The sequence below is a fragment of the Chroicocephalus ridibundus genome, chromosome 1, assembly GCF_963924245.1.
Source record: "Chroicocephalus ridibundus chromosome 1, bChrRid1.1, whole genome shotgun sequence".
Taxonomy (NCBI): domain Eukaryota; kingdom Metazoa; phylum Chordata; class Aves; order Charadriiformes; family Laridae; genus Chroicocephalus; species Chroicocephalus ridibundus.
The window spans coordinates 68,440,006-68,456,465 of NC_086284.1; the positions used below are offsets into that span (position 1 = coordinate 68,440,006).

The 16,460-nt window shown below is 38.7% G+C and overlaps 1 protein-coding gene across 2 annotated transcripts in view; it reads left to right on the forward strand.

Annotated features, from left to right (window-relative positions):
• The window catches only part of CUL4A (cullin 4A), a 41,173-nt gene that overhangs the window by 20,179 nt on the left and 4,534 nt on the right, over positions 1-16,460 (forward strand). Inside the window, exons 10-17 of one of the 2 annotated variants that reach the window (XM_063338162.1) lie at positions 1,297-1,415; positions 4,013-4,205; positions 5,610-5,714; positions 7,477-7,587; positions 7,927-8,012; positions 9,009-9,116; positions 10,280-10,393; positions 11,478-11,583. In XM_063338162.1, the coding sequence (XP_063194232.1) occupies positions 1,297-1,415; positions 4,013-4,205; positions 5,610-5,714; positions 7,477-7,587; positions 7,927-8,012; positions 9,009-9,116; positions 10,280-10,393; positions 11,478-11,583 (942 nt within the window). Of the gene's footprint in view, positions 1-1,296; positions 1,416-4,012; positions 4,206-5,609; positions 5,715-7,476; positions 7,588-7,926; positions 8,013-9,008; positions 9,117-10,279; positions 10,394-11,477; positions 11,584-16,460 lie in introns of those variants that run through there. The other variant, XR_010071546.1, reaches the window with a different exon arrangement.

Below are 16,460 nucleotides of genomic sequence, written 5' to 3' on the forward strand. Positions count from 1 at the left end.
GTGTCAGAGGACTTCCCTGTATGTCTTTGTCAGTTGTCAAGTATGTGACAAAATATTTATTTCAATCACCTAGTTTATATGCCAGAGGAAGAAGGAAGGTTGAACTTCATCACCTGGTTTATAATAAAGCAGTTAATGTGTTGGTGTCTTTAAATGAACCGGAAGCGATGCTTGGACGTGATGGAATGGGCCTTTCTTAATTCTCTGTTCAATGCCAAAAAAACATCAGTCACATGTGTTCAGGACTTTGTAATCTGTCTTCCTATATAAAGTATGCTCATTCTTCTCATATCTCAGTGTGGGCAAAAGTTTACTTGGCATCATTCTTGAACATCGGTTGCTTTTCTGAACACGTCAGTGTTCAGAAACATACAGTGAAAGTATTTTTAAGATGAAGAAAATAGTAAAAAATGAGATAATTTTGTAGTGATTGAAAATACTTTGTAATCAAATGCCATTTTAAAATTTGAATTAATTATATTCTGTGAAGCAGGACAGTTATACAGTGTCAGTTACACTGATGATGTGAATTGTCAACCTGTGTAAAAACAAACTTTCTGGATTTTAAAAAGATGCCATAAATCTTTGATGCTACCCTCCCTTGTTACTAAAGCGTGTCACCAACACCAGCCAATGTATCTCTGAATGCACAATACATAATATTCTCAAATACAAAAATGTGTATATAGTTGTTATACTTGCCTTGAGCTTCGCTTCTCCATTCTTTAGTCCAGTTCCTAGTCTCATGTAGGGTGAATTGATAAAGGCAAAAGTTGCTTGGAAGGAATTGTTAGTCTTGGGTTATTCCATTGGTATGAGTGTTGACAATTCATAGCAAATTCTTAATCTAAAAACATGGCTCACCGCACTCCACAGAAAAAATCTTGCAAGGTATTTACTTTAAATTTGGGGCAGTTTACTTAGCTTACTCTTTTTTGACATTCTTTAGAGGCTCTGTGAGATCTGTTGATAAAACTGTACCCATCAAATCAAGCACTGTTCATAAACGTTCTGCAAGAGGCTTATAGTCATCATCTTCTTGGGAAAGTACTTCAGTTGAAATAGTTTTAAAATATTACACCATAAATCATTTCAGCCAGTTTAAAGAAGGGGACATGTTAACTTCGAGCATATTACTTGCTTTCAGGAATTTAGTCTTAAAAAGTTCATGCTTTTTAAGCACCCTGGAGGGTCTTGTCTTTTGATGTATTTCATAGAGATTTTTCTAATACATTTCTAACTGTATTTATTCAACTCCATTCAAACTTTCTCTTTCTTCTAATTTTATTTTTTCAGGACTTGATAACCTGCTCGATGAAAATAGAATATCAGATTTGACCCAGATGTACCAGCTGTTCAGCCGGGTAAAAGGTGGGCAGCAGATCCTTTTGCAGCATTGGAGTGAATACATCAAGGTATTTCAAAGATTTCTTACTAACGACAAAATTTATGCTCTTATCATATATTTCTTCTATCAAAACCAAGAATAATATGTCAGTGTATGCATCAAATTTCTGTTTTAAGTAGATATGGGGAGGGATGTTAATGCTTCCCTTCCCCCCGCCCCCCCAATAACAGTCACACGATGAGAAACAGCAACGCCTAAGTTTTGGTTTTAAATTTGTACCTGGAAATTGCTTTCCTTATAGGTTTGAACATTATACAAGAAGTTATTTTGGTTTGCTTTGCTTTTAAATAGAGCCACATGCACATGTGTTTAGAGTATGCTGGATTGTACTACGTGTTGTGTTTTGCTGCAAATACACTCAACTGTTTACATATCTGCAAAATTGGTGGGACATCAGAATGTAGGCATTCCACTGCAGGCTAGCAGGGCTAGGTGTAACCAACCTGCAGCAACGCTGATGAATTTTTAAGCTGTTTTGAATGGAATACTCCTCTTGAAAATAATCCATCATCAAAATCGTATTTCGATGCTTCAGGTTTGTTTTGCTAGGCATAATACGCAGGTAGTACGCTCCTCCAGAGAACTTGCGCTCTCGTGCTCTTGCAAGATGAAAGCAGCAAAACTTCACAGAAGATATTTCTCTGGAGTTGATAATTCCTGAAGCAGTAGTTCTCCCCTTGAATCGCCCGTGTGTTCGCCAACCTTGAGGACCAAGTGCACAACAGTTCATTTCAGAGGTGCCTTTCCTGCACACCCGTGTCTGGAGCTCCGCATGGCACACCAGTGTGCAGCCCACACGAGTGGGACGTAGGCTCTCCTCCGCCCCCAGAACCAAGGTGGAGTTTGCTCCACAGGATGTTGTCCAGTATCCGTATATGCAGCCTGTGGATCCAGAGGCAGTTAGGCCAATTGAACAGCTTGCTGTGGCTGAGAAGGAATAATCTTTCATCTTCCCTGCTCCTAGATCACGATCCTGACTTAACCCTTGCGCTGCCTGCCACTCTATAATCTCTTAATTGATCTGTTTAACATAGTGCCTGGGCAATGTCAGTTTTATGCCGGGTTTAGTGAGCTAGAGTGGCTCACAGAAAAGTCCTGGTGCTGGCCCAAGGAAAGAAGCAGGAGTTCAGGACAGGTAGGAAAATACAGGAAGGAGGACCAGAACCTCACCTTTCACAGCAGCAAGTTAAGTCGGCTTTTCATACCTTATGTATCACAGAATCAGTCCTTGTATGGCTTTGTTTTAAATAATTTTTTTTACAGACTCAAAAAGCTAGAAACCATTTTCTAGAGTGTCAGTAAATCTCCTCTGTATGAGAGAGCGCACTGAAGTGGGGCTTCAAGAACTTTTATCTTGTGAGCCAGCGTGAGAAAAAGCACAGAGCACGTGCCGAGTTACTGGGGTGAAGGCCTGTGCTCTCCTGTACTCACCTCTTTATGATTTCAGAGGTGCCACTTAGCTTTCTGTATCTCCTTCTGCCATTTGTAGAACGGGGTGGAACGCCCTGCAATGTATGAATGTAACTGTTAGAGACTATGAGACATCCAAATGCTGTTAATGAAGGGGAAATTGTGCTAAGTGTAAGATATGGTGGACTAGATGATCTTCAGAGGTCCCTTCCAAACCAAACCATTCTGTGATTCATATGGAATCTGAGGACCTTGGGCAGCTTTGTGTTTGTCTTGCTTCGCTCTGAAATGTTACTTGTGAAAGATCACAGTGGATAATCGGATAATTAAGTGGAAATTCTGAGGTTTGGGAGGAATTTCCCCATCCCTCTTTGACTGTTGTTGTGGCTAACATAGTTTAGTTGATGAAAATACACCGATTGAATATTGCTGTTGCTGTGCAGGTGGTTCCTCGTTCTCACCTTAGGAAACTGTTCGTTCTGTGTAGGGCGCTGATCAGTGTTACTAAGCATATGTAAATTGCCTGATAGGTTAAAATCCTCCCTTATAGGATATTTTGGTTCACTAGACAAATGGTATTGTATCTCTGACTTTAAGATAATAAATACAGGAACAAGAAAAGAAAGTCAAGTCTGTGGCCTCTTGTTGCGAATGGGAAAGTTTTGTTTTATTGCAAGTCAGCGAGTGGTTTGTTTTTTCTCTTTTAAGCCCTTGCTGAAAGAGAAATCCTGAAGTGATAAGCAGCGGTTGAATTTTCACCACCTGTTCCATCAATAGAGCTCTCTAGTGGATTTAAGAAAAGTAGTGCAAAGTTTTCCATTACGCTTAATATTTCTGAGGCAGTATCCATATAATTTCTTTTACATGAATCATGTAGTTCTGTATCTAACTGTAATCTTGCACATCATACAGTCATGTCTACTGTGTGTTTGGGTTTTTTTTAGCTTTTGTTTTAAATGTATATAATCTTTAAGTCAAACACTAATGTTTGAAATCCATTAATATGTGTCTGGGTTTTTATTTTAAATTTCAATGCATCTCATTTTTTTTGAAAACTTGAAGTCACATAAGTACCTCTGTAAAAAAAAAAAAGTTATTCTTTCTAATGATAAATTTTGTAAGGGTAAATGTGTCTGTTGTGGGAGATAGGTAGCACTCTAAAGTATTTTATTATCAAAAGTGTTTGTTTTACAGAACTTTGGGACAACAATAGTGGTTAATCCTGAAAAAGACAAGGATATGGTGCAAGAGCTACTAGATTTTAAGGATAAAGTGGACCATATCATAGAAGTGTGCTTTCAGAAAAATGAAAAATTTATAAACTTGATGAAGGAGTCCTTTGAAACATTTATCAACAAGAGACCAAATAAGCCTGCAGAATTGATAGGTACACAAATATTTTTCTGTAAAATATTTCAAAACTCTATAGAAAGCATGATAAGATAACGCTGCTGAGTGTGCTAGTGCAATAGCGGTGTGGTACGCATTCTGCTTTAGGAGACTCGGTTTTGGGATGTGAGGCAAAAGTTAACCTGGGAGCATTGTGGGATGAAAAAGCTTGGGTGTGCTGCTAGGCGTGTGCGCGGCGTCCTGGTGGAGCATGCCAACCTCTGCTCTCCCTCTGCTCGGCTTCCCGCGTGGCGCCTGGGGCTAACAACCGCTCAGAGAGCGTTAACGCTAATGCTACGGGCAGAGTAAATGGTTAGGGGGAAGAGTAGCTGTGGCAAAAAGAGGGAATTGTTGTTAATTGTGGTAGTAGGGGAGTTCTTCGGATGTTACAGATACGTCAGAAAGCAGTAATTGCAGGCCACCTGCCTTGAAGGCTGAAGTCCGGAGAACAATTTTAAAGCCTTCAGATACAATGAGTTCTCATAGAGGGGAAAAAAATGTCATTACCTGGAAGGGGGAACTAGTGCTCATTAAGAGGAGAAATAATAAAAACATCTTAAAAATACTATTGTGGGTTTATCCCTGGTCTGGCTAAAGCTGTTCTGACTGTTTTGCCCGCAGCTGCTGGAGCTGTGGCATATTTATACCAGGAGAGGATCCCACTCCTAGGTTTTTTGGGTTTTTTTCCTCTGTACGTTCTTTTGCCTTCATTCAGCTTATTTTGTGGCTACCTTCTGAAACCAACTTTCTGTAGGACAAATTGCACGACCTAGTGATACAGGTTAAAGCCATGATACGGGCTGCTGTCGTTTGTGGATGTGGTGTTTCAGCTACTGCAAAGGCTTCCTTCTTACGCAGAAGGTTGTACAAGGGTACTAATGTGGCTTAATAAATACTTAGCTAAACTCATGGCTTAACCTTATTTCTGGCATTCTGAAGCTACTAACTTGAAAGCATTGCTTCTGTTCAAATTTTGGTATACTCCTAACAAGGGACGTGGTAAAGGTCTGCAAAAATGTAGTCCTCTGTGTTGTTTGTTTCTGTTTCTCATAAAATACATTCATATGCATCGTACACTTCCAAAACATTGTCTTTCAACAAGCAATGTGCTGGCTATGGCTGTAACACAAAACGTGGGAACTTTTAATGCATTAATTTTAGTGATATTACTGTGGTTTTTTTTTTTTCCTTGGATGGTTCCTTTTTGTGATATTTTTCCGTTATGGCGTTAGTACAGTAGGGTGCTATCATTCCACTGAACATAGGGATGGGAAAACAGAAAATAGAAATTTTAGCACTTACCCTGTTTTTTGATATATAGTGCTATTTCAAGTGGGAGGCGCTTAAGTTGGTGATTTTGGAATGTTTTTTTAAGCTGTTAAACTGTTTTATTTATTTGTAGCAAAATATGTGGATTCCAAGTTAAGAGCTGGTAATAAAGAAGCAACGGATGAAGAGTTGGAAAGAATCCTTGACAAAATCATGATCATATTTAGATTCATTCATGGTAAGAAATATCTGTTCACAGTCGATGTAATTAAAAATGTTTTCCTTGCTACTAGCACAACGGTATTCCTCTGAGCATAAGAGATCTTTTTTAGCATGAGTTTCTGCTAGACTCGGTCTTAAATTCAGGTTGTCTTACATCTGAAGGAGCGCAATAAGCAGGGAGGACAAACTTGTTCTATGGAGACTGGCAAGTTACAGACCTTTTACAGTCCGTGAGTGGAGACCTAAGAGTTAAAGCTCTTTAGGTTAGGGTTTTTTCCACATAAATTAACCATATTTGTAACCACAACCTCTCCTCTAATGACAGAGAACAGAAAGGTTAGTACAGATTTTCTCTTCCCTCAGTATGTTGTAAGTGCAAAGTACACGAAAACCCAGCAACTAATGACTTGTCTTTTCTCATCGTGGCTGAGAATGAACACAGAGGAGGGCTCAGAATGACGGGAGAAAATGTTATTGCTGTGTTTTACTGCCTTTGAAATGTACTTCCCTTTATACATCCCTATCTGAGCAAAAGCCTTGAATGTGCTAGGAGAATTTTTTTTACTAGGTTGGATATCAGAAAAAAAAAATAAAATGGTTGAGTCCAATAGAGATGCACGGTCACTGCTCTGAGGGAAGTGGGACATGTATCCTGGGCTGCGGTGGAATAAGCAGGAACTGCCCAATTCTGTATTAGTTCGTTCTGAGATCTGTGGGGTTCTTTCATCATAAAATCCAAACCAAGTAGAATATAATGGGAAAGCAGCCAAGAAATCAGTCATAACGTAATATCATTTGCATCATGAATTTTGTCAAATGCAAAGGGCGCTGGATGGAGATGGTGAATGAAAACTTTATCACTGGCAACTTATCAGCCTTAATTAATTTCTGTTAATTGGAAACTTTGACCAACTCTCTTAATATTTTTTGTAGTACTGAGCTAAAAGTGCAAATTTATTTTTGAGCTGTCTAGTGCGTAAGAGTCCTTTTAAGAGCAGGCAACAATTAGTAGTTAGTTTCTGGGCATTGGACTTTTCAATAGTATCTTGATGCTGCTTCATGAAACAGCACTTTACCAGAGGGCAGGATGGAGAGGGAAGAAGAATATCAGAGGAATGGCTACATTGGAAGGTGTTTACAAGGAATTAGGAGGGGCTACTGTAGGCACTGCAAATAGTACCTTGAGTTACAGTGAATTTCTTCCTCTTAAAAGTGAGACAAATTGCTGATATCTTTGCACTATCAATAGAAAAGATTTGTGGAAGCTCTGGTTTAAGGTGTGAAAGTTTCTGGGTATCTGTATGACTTCTTTATTTTAAAAGGCTATTGGCAAACCAAGTGAGAAGACTTCGGTCAATTTTCCTTCACCTTAGGCTTTTAAAGGATATTTCTTTAATACATAAGGACCCCTTTTCTTTTCTATTTTTAATAAGTTGGAGCACTGCAGGGAGAATGTTCTTCTGGACCCCAGAATAATTTCATGTGATTTACAGCTGGGAAATGTAAGGAAATATATGGGAAATATAAGGCAGCCCATGTTCCTAGGGAAGAAAAAAAAGAAAGAAGGAAGTAAAAATTTTGCAAAATATGTTACGAAAATAATTAAAATATAAAAAGAACAAGTTGTCTACATGTTTTTCTTCACTGATGTGCAGTGAATATTGTTCTGCTGATCTACACGTCATGAGACAGGCTTGTGTCACAAACCTCAAATGCAGTGATGCAAATAGAATGTATGATTTCAGTTTTCCTTTATTTTTGTTTCAATTTCCATACAGGTAAAGATGTGTTTGAGGCATTTTATAAGAAAGACTTGGCCAAAAGACTGCTGGTTGGAAAAAGTGCATCAGTAGATGCTGAGAAGTCCATGTTGTCAAAGCTTAAACATGGTAGGCGTCTTCACATGTGTTAAGTTTTTATTACTTTTTGGCATGTAAATGCAATCCTTATTTTCTCATGCTTTAAGAAGTGACAAGCCAGATTTTAAGTAGTAGCTGAGCATATAACAACTTGAATTGTGCTCAGGGAGGACTACTGGGCTGACCACTAAGATACATGACTGGTTCATTTAATGTACCTACAGAAGAGCAAAATCCGTAAAACACGTACCTAGTTGTGGGCACTCTGGACCCTGGCAAATCTGGCTCAGCTGTCTCAGGTTAAAACCTCTATTGCTTGTTCTGTGCTTCTTTGTAATCGTGGGATCTTTGCTTTAATTCGTGTGACAGAATGTGGCGCTGCTTTTACCAGCAAACTGGAGGGCATGTTCAAGGACATGGAACTGTCAAAAGATGTCATGGTTCAGTTTAAGCAGGTACATTTAGCTTCTGTTTGTGTGCTAAATTTTCAGTAGTGATGGGGAAGCAATTAATGGTGTTACACCTTGGATTAAGCTAAAATAAAGTGAAACAGCTTTTGAGCAGGTCCTGATGATAGCAGAGTCTATTTATAGTTCTATTTATACAACAGAATTTATCTTTGAATAGATATACAATAAATAATCTTATTTTACAGATTTATTTTATTCCTTTTTAAGTAAATTACAGTCTAAATACCATATAGTGACTTAGTTGTCTGACATCCTTTAAAGTCCATACACCTTCATTCTGCAAGCTGTTGCTGCTCTGATGAATTCCTTGGTAATGACCCACACCAGAGAAACTCCCTGAAGGCTGCTAAGTGCACAGAAACCATGCGTGTCTCAGCCCCAAAGCTTCCAACCTGTTGGTAACTGAGGGAATGCTTGCGCTTCTCCCTGAGTACCTGTTTTGGGGTCTTATTGAAGACAGGATGCTGGGGTAGAGATCTGACCTAGGACACCTGCTAATGTAATGAAATACTCCGTGACTTTTCTGTCCCAGACTTTGCAGCCTGGCTTAACTGGCTGCAAGTATAAGAAAATGTGTTGTCTAACAGATGTGTGGAAGTCCCAGGGGATCCTTTTGATCTTACACTTCTTGTCCTGGCTTCTGATCGAAAGCTTTTCTTCTGCTTAATTTGTGTGTGATTGAAGTTCCTTTGGCCTTAATACCCTGTAAAGACAGTGGTCCAGGATACTCAAGGCGTGTTGTACTTTTCTTTTTACTTCCAACCACTTGCCATGTTTTGAAACTCGGAACAGGAGCAATGAGTAGTCATGAAATTAAAAATTTTGGTAGAGCATGTCTAACCAAGGATGTGGCCTGTAGAAATTTTTCATTATTCTACCAACTTTAAATTTCTAATTTAGGTATTTATATTTTCTAATTTAGCATGCAAACAGTATACTTGAGTGATATTTTTTTTTGTGTGTGTGTGTCTTCTATTTTAGTATATGCAGAACCAAAGTGACCCAGGAAATATAGACCTGACGGTAAATATATTAACTATGGGGTACTGGCCAACTTATACACCTATGGAAGTCCACCTAAATTCAGAGGTTTGTGTTTGAATTATCCTTCTAAATGTGTTTTATGGAGTGGAATCATAATCAATACCATAGGGTGAACTAATGCTTTCATTAATGTTTTTTCTGCAAGATATTTAGAGGTTTATCTCATTTTAAAGATTCAAAAACTGCAAAAAGTAAAATGTAGTGGATAAATTCCACTTTTTTGCAGTGATTGTTGAATTTAATGTTTTTTTTCACCTTTTTAATAATAATAATAATAGGCTAAAATTAGTATTAAAATAAAATCAGTGTCCTATTTAACATTGCAGTCAAGCACTTTAAAGTTTAACACTGGACAGTTCACCTTAATTTAGTCAATCTTTAACTACATTGGTTAGGCATTTTGATCTACCCAATAGTTATGTTACTGCACGTTGTTTTTTTCTGTAAATTTTTTTCCCTGCAATGTGTCTCACAAAACTAGCCCTGGCATTTAAATGGCATTTGCCTGAAGTTGTTTAAGTTGAAATATGTATTTGGAGTCCTATTGCCTGCAATACGTTGCTTGATCTGAAATGTGGGAAGCATTTCAGAGGCTGAAGGTGGTAGCGAGGTTCCTATTCAGTTCAGAAGATGTGGAAGCTTTTGTGCTCTAGCTCCTGTGGCATCTTTCCTCAGTAGCAGACAACTTCAAAAGGATCCAACCTGAGCAACCCATCATGAAAATGGAGGGCTAAAAACCTTTTACTTGAAAATAAGAGGGTATAAAGTAATGGAATCAGACTTGAATCTGTATAGGAGAAACTAAAGGAAGAACGTGGGAGCAGATGGTAATAGTGTATAGGTGGGAGATACACAATTTTTGCCCTGTGGTTTCTTGGTCAGATTCAAAGTACAGGAAAAAAACAGTATTTATTTTTGAGGTTTAAAACCCTTTACAGGGTGTTTATTTTACTTTTATCTAAAACAAACAAACAGACAAAAAAAAGGAGGAGGGAGGAAATTAAAATTTATACTTGAATTGAGGCTTTTACCTTTGCACATAATAGTACCAGTGTATTTGAGATCAGAATTTTGCTCTTTCGATTCACACAAAAACACTGATTATGAAACATTGTTGAGGACAATGAAAGAAATTACGTGTGTGAAATTCATCTGGCATCACTGCACTGGTATAACACTAATAAAACTTTTCTCTCTTTGCTTTACAGATGATAAAGCTTCAAGAGGTATTTAAAACCTTTTACCTGGGAAAACACAGTGGTCGAAAGCTTCAGTGGCAGACCACCTTAGGGCATGCCGTCCTAAAGGCGGAATTTAAAGAAGTAAGTTTGCTTGTTTAATGCTTAGCCTGTTGGGATTATTTGGAATCTAGTCAAATATTGTATTTTTTTTTTATAAAGGTAGTAACATTTTTATGCAGACACAATCACAATTCAGTACTGCTGTTTTGTATAGAAAGTAGGCTTTTTATAATTAAACTGAAATAATACTACCTAGCTAACCGTAGATAATAAAGGAGGAAATTAATGAAAGGAAAATAATGCAGCATCTTTTTATTTTTAATACGGAGTTGTTTTGATCATGGAAATACTGATGACACTTTTAGAATGCTTCACATATTCAAAAAGAGACTGAAGGGTGTTAGTGATATAATGACTGTGGTTAAAATTTAACTGCTTGTTGAATTATTTAAGTCTTAAATAACCACATTGTTTCTTAATGTGGTTTTATTTTGTCTCATGCAGTATCTTGCTAATAATGTAGCTCGATTGAGCCAGAGCAAAGACCAACAAAAAAAAAGGCATTTTTTTACTAACTCATCATGAATAGGAAACTTAAAGGTTTAGGCATTACGTAACAAAAAGATGGATGGGTTTGAGGTTGTCAATTGACAGAAGTGTTTACAGCTGTCTGAAGGGTTTTTTATTTCCTTTTCATTGCCTGCTTGTACAAACATTCTGCTACTGATAATACTGTCACTCTACATTATAGTTAACCAAAATTATCTGTTGTTTCTTTCATATTTGATCCAACACCAAGAATTCTTTTCTATTAGTTTCCTCATCTCTATGAAATGAAACTTGGGTGAAGTATGAAGAGATGCGCTATTGATGGTTGTAATTAAAATGAAGGAAACAACGTGAAGTAAATACAAGACCATTCTAATGAGCTTCTGCTGTGTGCTGCATTGCTACTGTTAGAGGAGTAAAAAAAGAGGTTTTAAAAATATCCTGTTTCCTTGATACTGCCTTCGGCAGATTCTTCTGTGTGCTAGGCATTCTAAAATGCACATCTCTTCTAGAAGTAAAAAAAAGAATGTATAGCTTCTCTAACTTATCAGATTTGCAGGATACAATAGAAAATGTGCTGAATATTACTTCTAATTATTTGATATTTCTTTTTTAGGGAAAGAAAGAATTTCAAGTGTCACTCTTTCAGACATTAGTGTTGCTTATGTTTAATGAAGGAGACGAATTCAGTTTTGAAGAAATTAAAATGGCCACTGGTGTAGGTAGGAACAATACATTTTGATTCTGAAATTTATTCATCAAGTGATTGCCAATTATGGTTCAGTATGTAAAGGCCTAATCTTAAGAAATTTGCCAAGGTCATTAGGACAAACTTTATGAACCAATATAGACATAGCAATATATAGTATATAGACAGCAGAAGAGATGAGCAAAACACACTGCTGGTACTTCCTAATGTAGATAAAATAGATGCTTCATAAAATTAATGGTAAGAGCTGTGTAGCGTATGGTACTACTAACAACCTACTAGAATTACAAAATGTGTCATTGCAATTCTTAAAATTCAAGTGGTGATAGGCTGGTGTGTGTAGAGGTTATTTTTGTTCCATTATAGTTTTAAATATTATATTTTGAAAGTGATCTGTTGTAGAATGCTATCATTTTGGGGTGATTCAAGACAGTATTTTCAGTTGAACTGTTTTGAGAGCTTGCCCACCTGTTTTCCATTGCTGTTGCTGGAGTACCTCATTTAGTATAGGTCTGATTTGTTAAGAAGAGCAGTGTCCTCTAGGATGTATACTTTGTAGCTGTCTCCCTCTGTACTTGAAACCTGAAGTCAGAAAGGACAAAGAAATCTGTGGAAAAGTGTAGTTTCCTTTTTAACCATGTGCAGTATCTACCTTCCATGTTCTTCTGCTCCTGGGTGATTTCTTTTGAATTTTTACACTTCCTTGAAATAGTTACAGCCATTGGTATTAAAAAGGATAATGCTGTCATCTCTTTGCTCTCTGGAACTTCTGCATCAACTAGCAGGTCATATCCGGTAGCCCTTCACATGTTGAATCTTAAGATCATAGAATGGTTAGTGTTGGAAGGGACCTTAAAGATCATCCAGTTTAACCCCCACCTACCGTGGGCAGGGACACCTCCCACTAGACCAGGCTGCTCAAAGCCCCATCCAGCCTGGCCTTGAACACTTCCAGGGATGGGGCATCCACAACTTCCCTTGGGCAACCTGTGCCAGTGCCTCACCACCCCCACAGGAAAGAATTTCTTCCCAATATCTAATCTAAATCTCCCCTCTTTCAGTTTAAAACCATTATTCCTTGTCCTGTTGTCACACTCCGTGATAAAGAGTCCCTCCCTCTCTCTCCTATAGGCCCCCTTTAGGTACTGGCAGGCTGCTATAAGGTCTCCCCAGAGCCTTTTTTTTTTTTTTTCCAGGCTGAACAACCCCAACTCTGTCAGCCTGTCTTTGTAGGGGAGGTGCTCCAGCCCTCTGATCAGCTGCATCAACCTGATACAGCAACTGCTGAAAAAGTATTTGTATATAAACATACACAAATACTAAAACATTGTAAATATATTTACTAAAGTACTCTAAGATGGGGATATCAAGAGTCCCTGTGGCAGAATGGTGCATTGCAGAAGGCAGTGCAGCCCAGGGCCTCCAACTTCTCAGCCTCAAAGCTTCAGGTTGCTTAGTCATCCACTCCATTAATGCTAAGAGAGCTGAAGAAAGCTCATGCCAGTGTGAGTGATAAGCATCAGGATCGCCCAGAGAGGCTCATTAGGTCAGAGTACAATGCTTACAGAACAAACATAAGTTCATGCAAGCCTGATCCAGATGCTGTTTTCTCATCTTGTATTGCTGTACCTCGGAGCTTGCATTCTGACTGCCCGACAGCAACAGATAATATCTGCTGCATGGAAATCCTTGGTACTATAGCACAATAGAAAGGATTTCAGTAGAGTGTTTTTAAGGCAGCTGGATAGAATTGGTTGATAGTTGGGAGCTATCTATGTTGTGTTACGTTATGTCATTGCACTGAGTGTCACGTCTGTATTTCTCTCCCCTATGGGGAAATAGTGCAGGAATGCAGGTAATGAAGACAGTTCATGGTCCGTGGAGTTCTCTGTCTTCCCAGGCTCTACCTACACGAGGCACTTGGAGCTGCTTTAGAGAGGTCCCATTCCCGTCTAGCAGTCTCCCTACTTCTAAAGGAGAGGAAACTCTTATGGCCAGAAATTATCTTGGAAATAGGTCCCACGCTGCGCCCTTCCTGCCTCTTGCTACACGGATAATCCTTTCGTTCAGCAGTACCCTGCCAAAGGCTGGTATCCTGGCTAGCTGGAAAAGAACAGAGATTTCAGTTATTAGAAAAAGTAGCTGAGTTTGTGACGCAGCTTCTCAGTGAACTGACCACTAAGGGCAGAGGTGCTGATGGCCAGATTCTCAGAGACCAGCCTGGATGAACCAGAGGTCCTGGCTCATAGATACAAATAACATTGGACATGGTAGAAATCCTGGAGGGCAAAACTTGGGTTGCCATAGAAACTGTTTCTAAGTGTTCTGAACGCCATGTGCATGGGCTAGACAGACAGGCAGAATTCCAATCTGTGCTTGAGAAAATGATGTATGAAAGTGGGTCTAGAATTATTAGGAAGTAGGAAAGGCTTTGAAAGAGAGGCAACCTGGACAAGACGGATGGGCTCTATCTAAATTCCAAGGGAGTGAAGCTGCTGGAACACTAAAATGTTTTAGAAAGCCTGTAGGGTTTGTCAGACTTCTCCCTCCACCATGTAAAAATAATACAGTACATCCAAGAAGAGTTCAGAGAATGGGAATAAGGATGGAAGACCTGGGACAGCTTCTTTAGGAAGAACAGGCATGTGTGCTAGGACTAAACTAAATCACTGAGTTGGGATTTGTTTTCTTACTCAAAAAAAAAGAAAAAAAAAAGCTAAAGGACATAAAACAAACAAGCACATGGGGGTGAAAACTAAACAGCTTGTTGTAAAAGCTGGAAGTTTACAGAATTCAAGGAGACAGGTTCAAGCAAGAGTAAAGCACTGAAGGTTTCTCAATGCATAGAAACCATGTTTGGCTAAGGAAGTCCCTGAGTCCTAAATGATTGGAGATTTAAGGAGCGGTGGGATGAGGAGAAGAGGAAGAACAGGGAAATGTGGAGCTTTATTAGCTTTGTTCTTACATGCTGCCCTGTGTTCACCTGCTTGGGGCCACTGACAGAGACGTGTTGCTGGGCTAGATGGACCTTCTGACCATGGGGGCCTGTTCTTCAGTTCTAAACGAAACACTGAAAAGGATCCCAACTCTGAGGGATTGCTTTACTTTGGTCTTCAGGTGCACCAGCTTATTCTGGGGGGTGGCGGAAGCCTTGTGCAGTTTTTATTTAACTTAACAAGTATTTATGTTGAGACCCTGTTATGAGGTGTTACCCAGGCTTTGATGTTTACTGCAGAAGAGTGCAGCCAGCCATGCCCATGCCAGAGAGCAGAATAAAATATTGCAAGTTGAAGTGTCAGTAAAGAGTTTAGAATAGATCAGTATGTCAGACAGTAAACTACAGCACCAACAATTGGCAGTATTCATCCAGAAGTTTTACAGGAACTTTCCAATACACATATTGAATCAGTTTGTCTACTTTATAATTTAAGTGAGCCTTGGTGTGATAAGAATGGCAAGTGACAAGAGCAATGCTATTTTTTTAATTTACTTTTTTTAAGTTCATGGAGTTATTCTGCAGGTAACTGCAGAGTAGCAGGTCTGTATTGGGAAGGAGAGAACTGGTGGGCTCATGGATAAGCGTATATTAGGGAAGAGCCAGCATGGTTTATGCGATGCATAATTGCCCTTTGAAGGTCTTTGAGGGAGTTGGGAAGCATATGCACCATCATAATTGTGCACTTGGGTTTTAAAAAACTCTTTGTTAGAGCTCCTCACAAGCTCTAAAATAGACTAAGTTTTCATGGCTTGAGAGGGAAGCTCCTCTTAGGAGTGAATGATTGGTTAAAAGACAGAAAACAACAGGTAGAAATGAATGGGTAGCTTTCATAGTGAAAGGAAGCTCCAGGTATTATTCAACATAGTCATTAAAGGTCTGAAGAAGATGAATACTGATGTGACAGAATTTGGTGCTGGAATTCCTTAGGAAGGTCAAATCTGAAACTTCTAAAAAGTTTAAAAAGGATTTCACACTGTTGAACAATTAGGAGATCAAATTGCATCCAGTCTTGATGAATACAAGGATGTCTGTAGTGGGGAAATAACCTTAACCACATGTCAGAGAATGGCTTTATTAGATACCTGCTCAGGAATGACGTTGTGTCCCCTGAAAACATCAGCTGAAAGTTCATCAGTGATCAGAAGGGCAAACAACATGATGATAACTTCTGGAGAAGTTATTGAGAACAAAGCAGAAAGCATCATGGTCCTCTGTGTGCTTGTGTTTGGATACTTCATAAATTGCAGGTTCTACATCTGTAAAGGTGTATAGTAGAATTAGATAAGGACAAAGAAAGATAAAGGAGAAATATGGACATCATTGAATGGTTCCCATGCAGAGGATGGAGAGTTAAGCTCTTAAACCTGGGGCATGATAGTTTGGAGAGAGGTGAAGAGGAGGAAATGCAGTAGTCTGTAGAGTTACGAATGGCTTAGAGACAGTGAATAGTGAATTCACTGGCTGTCACAGCACAAGAATTCAGGTGCCTTTTAGCTTCTTCAGCTGTTATTAGCCAAGTCAAAGAACCCATGTTGGGTGAGACAGATGTTTTGACCCGATCCATATAACGTATAATGTAGTTGTTCTCAACTGAAACAGAGTTAGCTTCCTAAGATTAATGGCAGGCCTGAAAGTGCTAATTCTCAAATGTCAAATAACTCAAATTGAGTCAGCCCCCAATTTTTTGCATGTACAATGTTTTTTAATTGGGAACACCATAAAGGTGTATCTTTATATTCCATTGCCTTGTGACACAAAATACATACACTTTTGGGAGTCATAAAGTCACACTAATGAATTTTCTTTGTGCTAAGTAGAAGAGTACTTCATGGGCATTTACCATATTACTAAAAAACCCCACAAAAACCCCAGACAAAACATCGCATGGATTT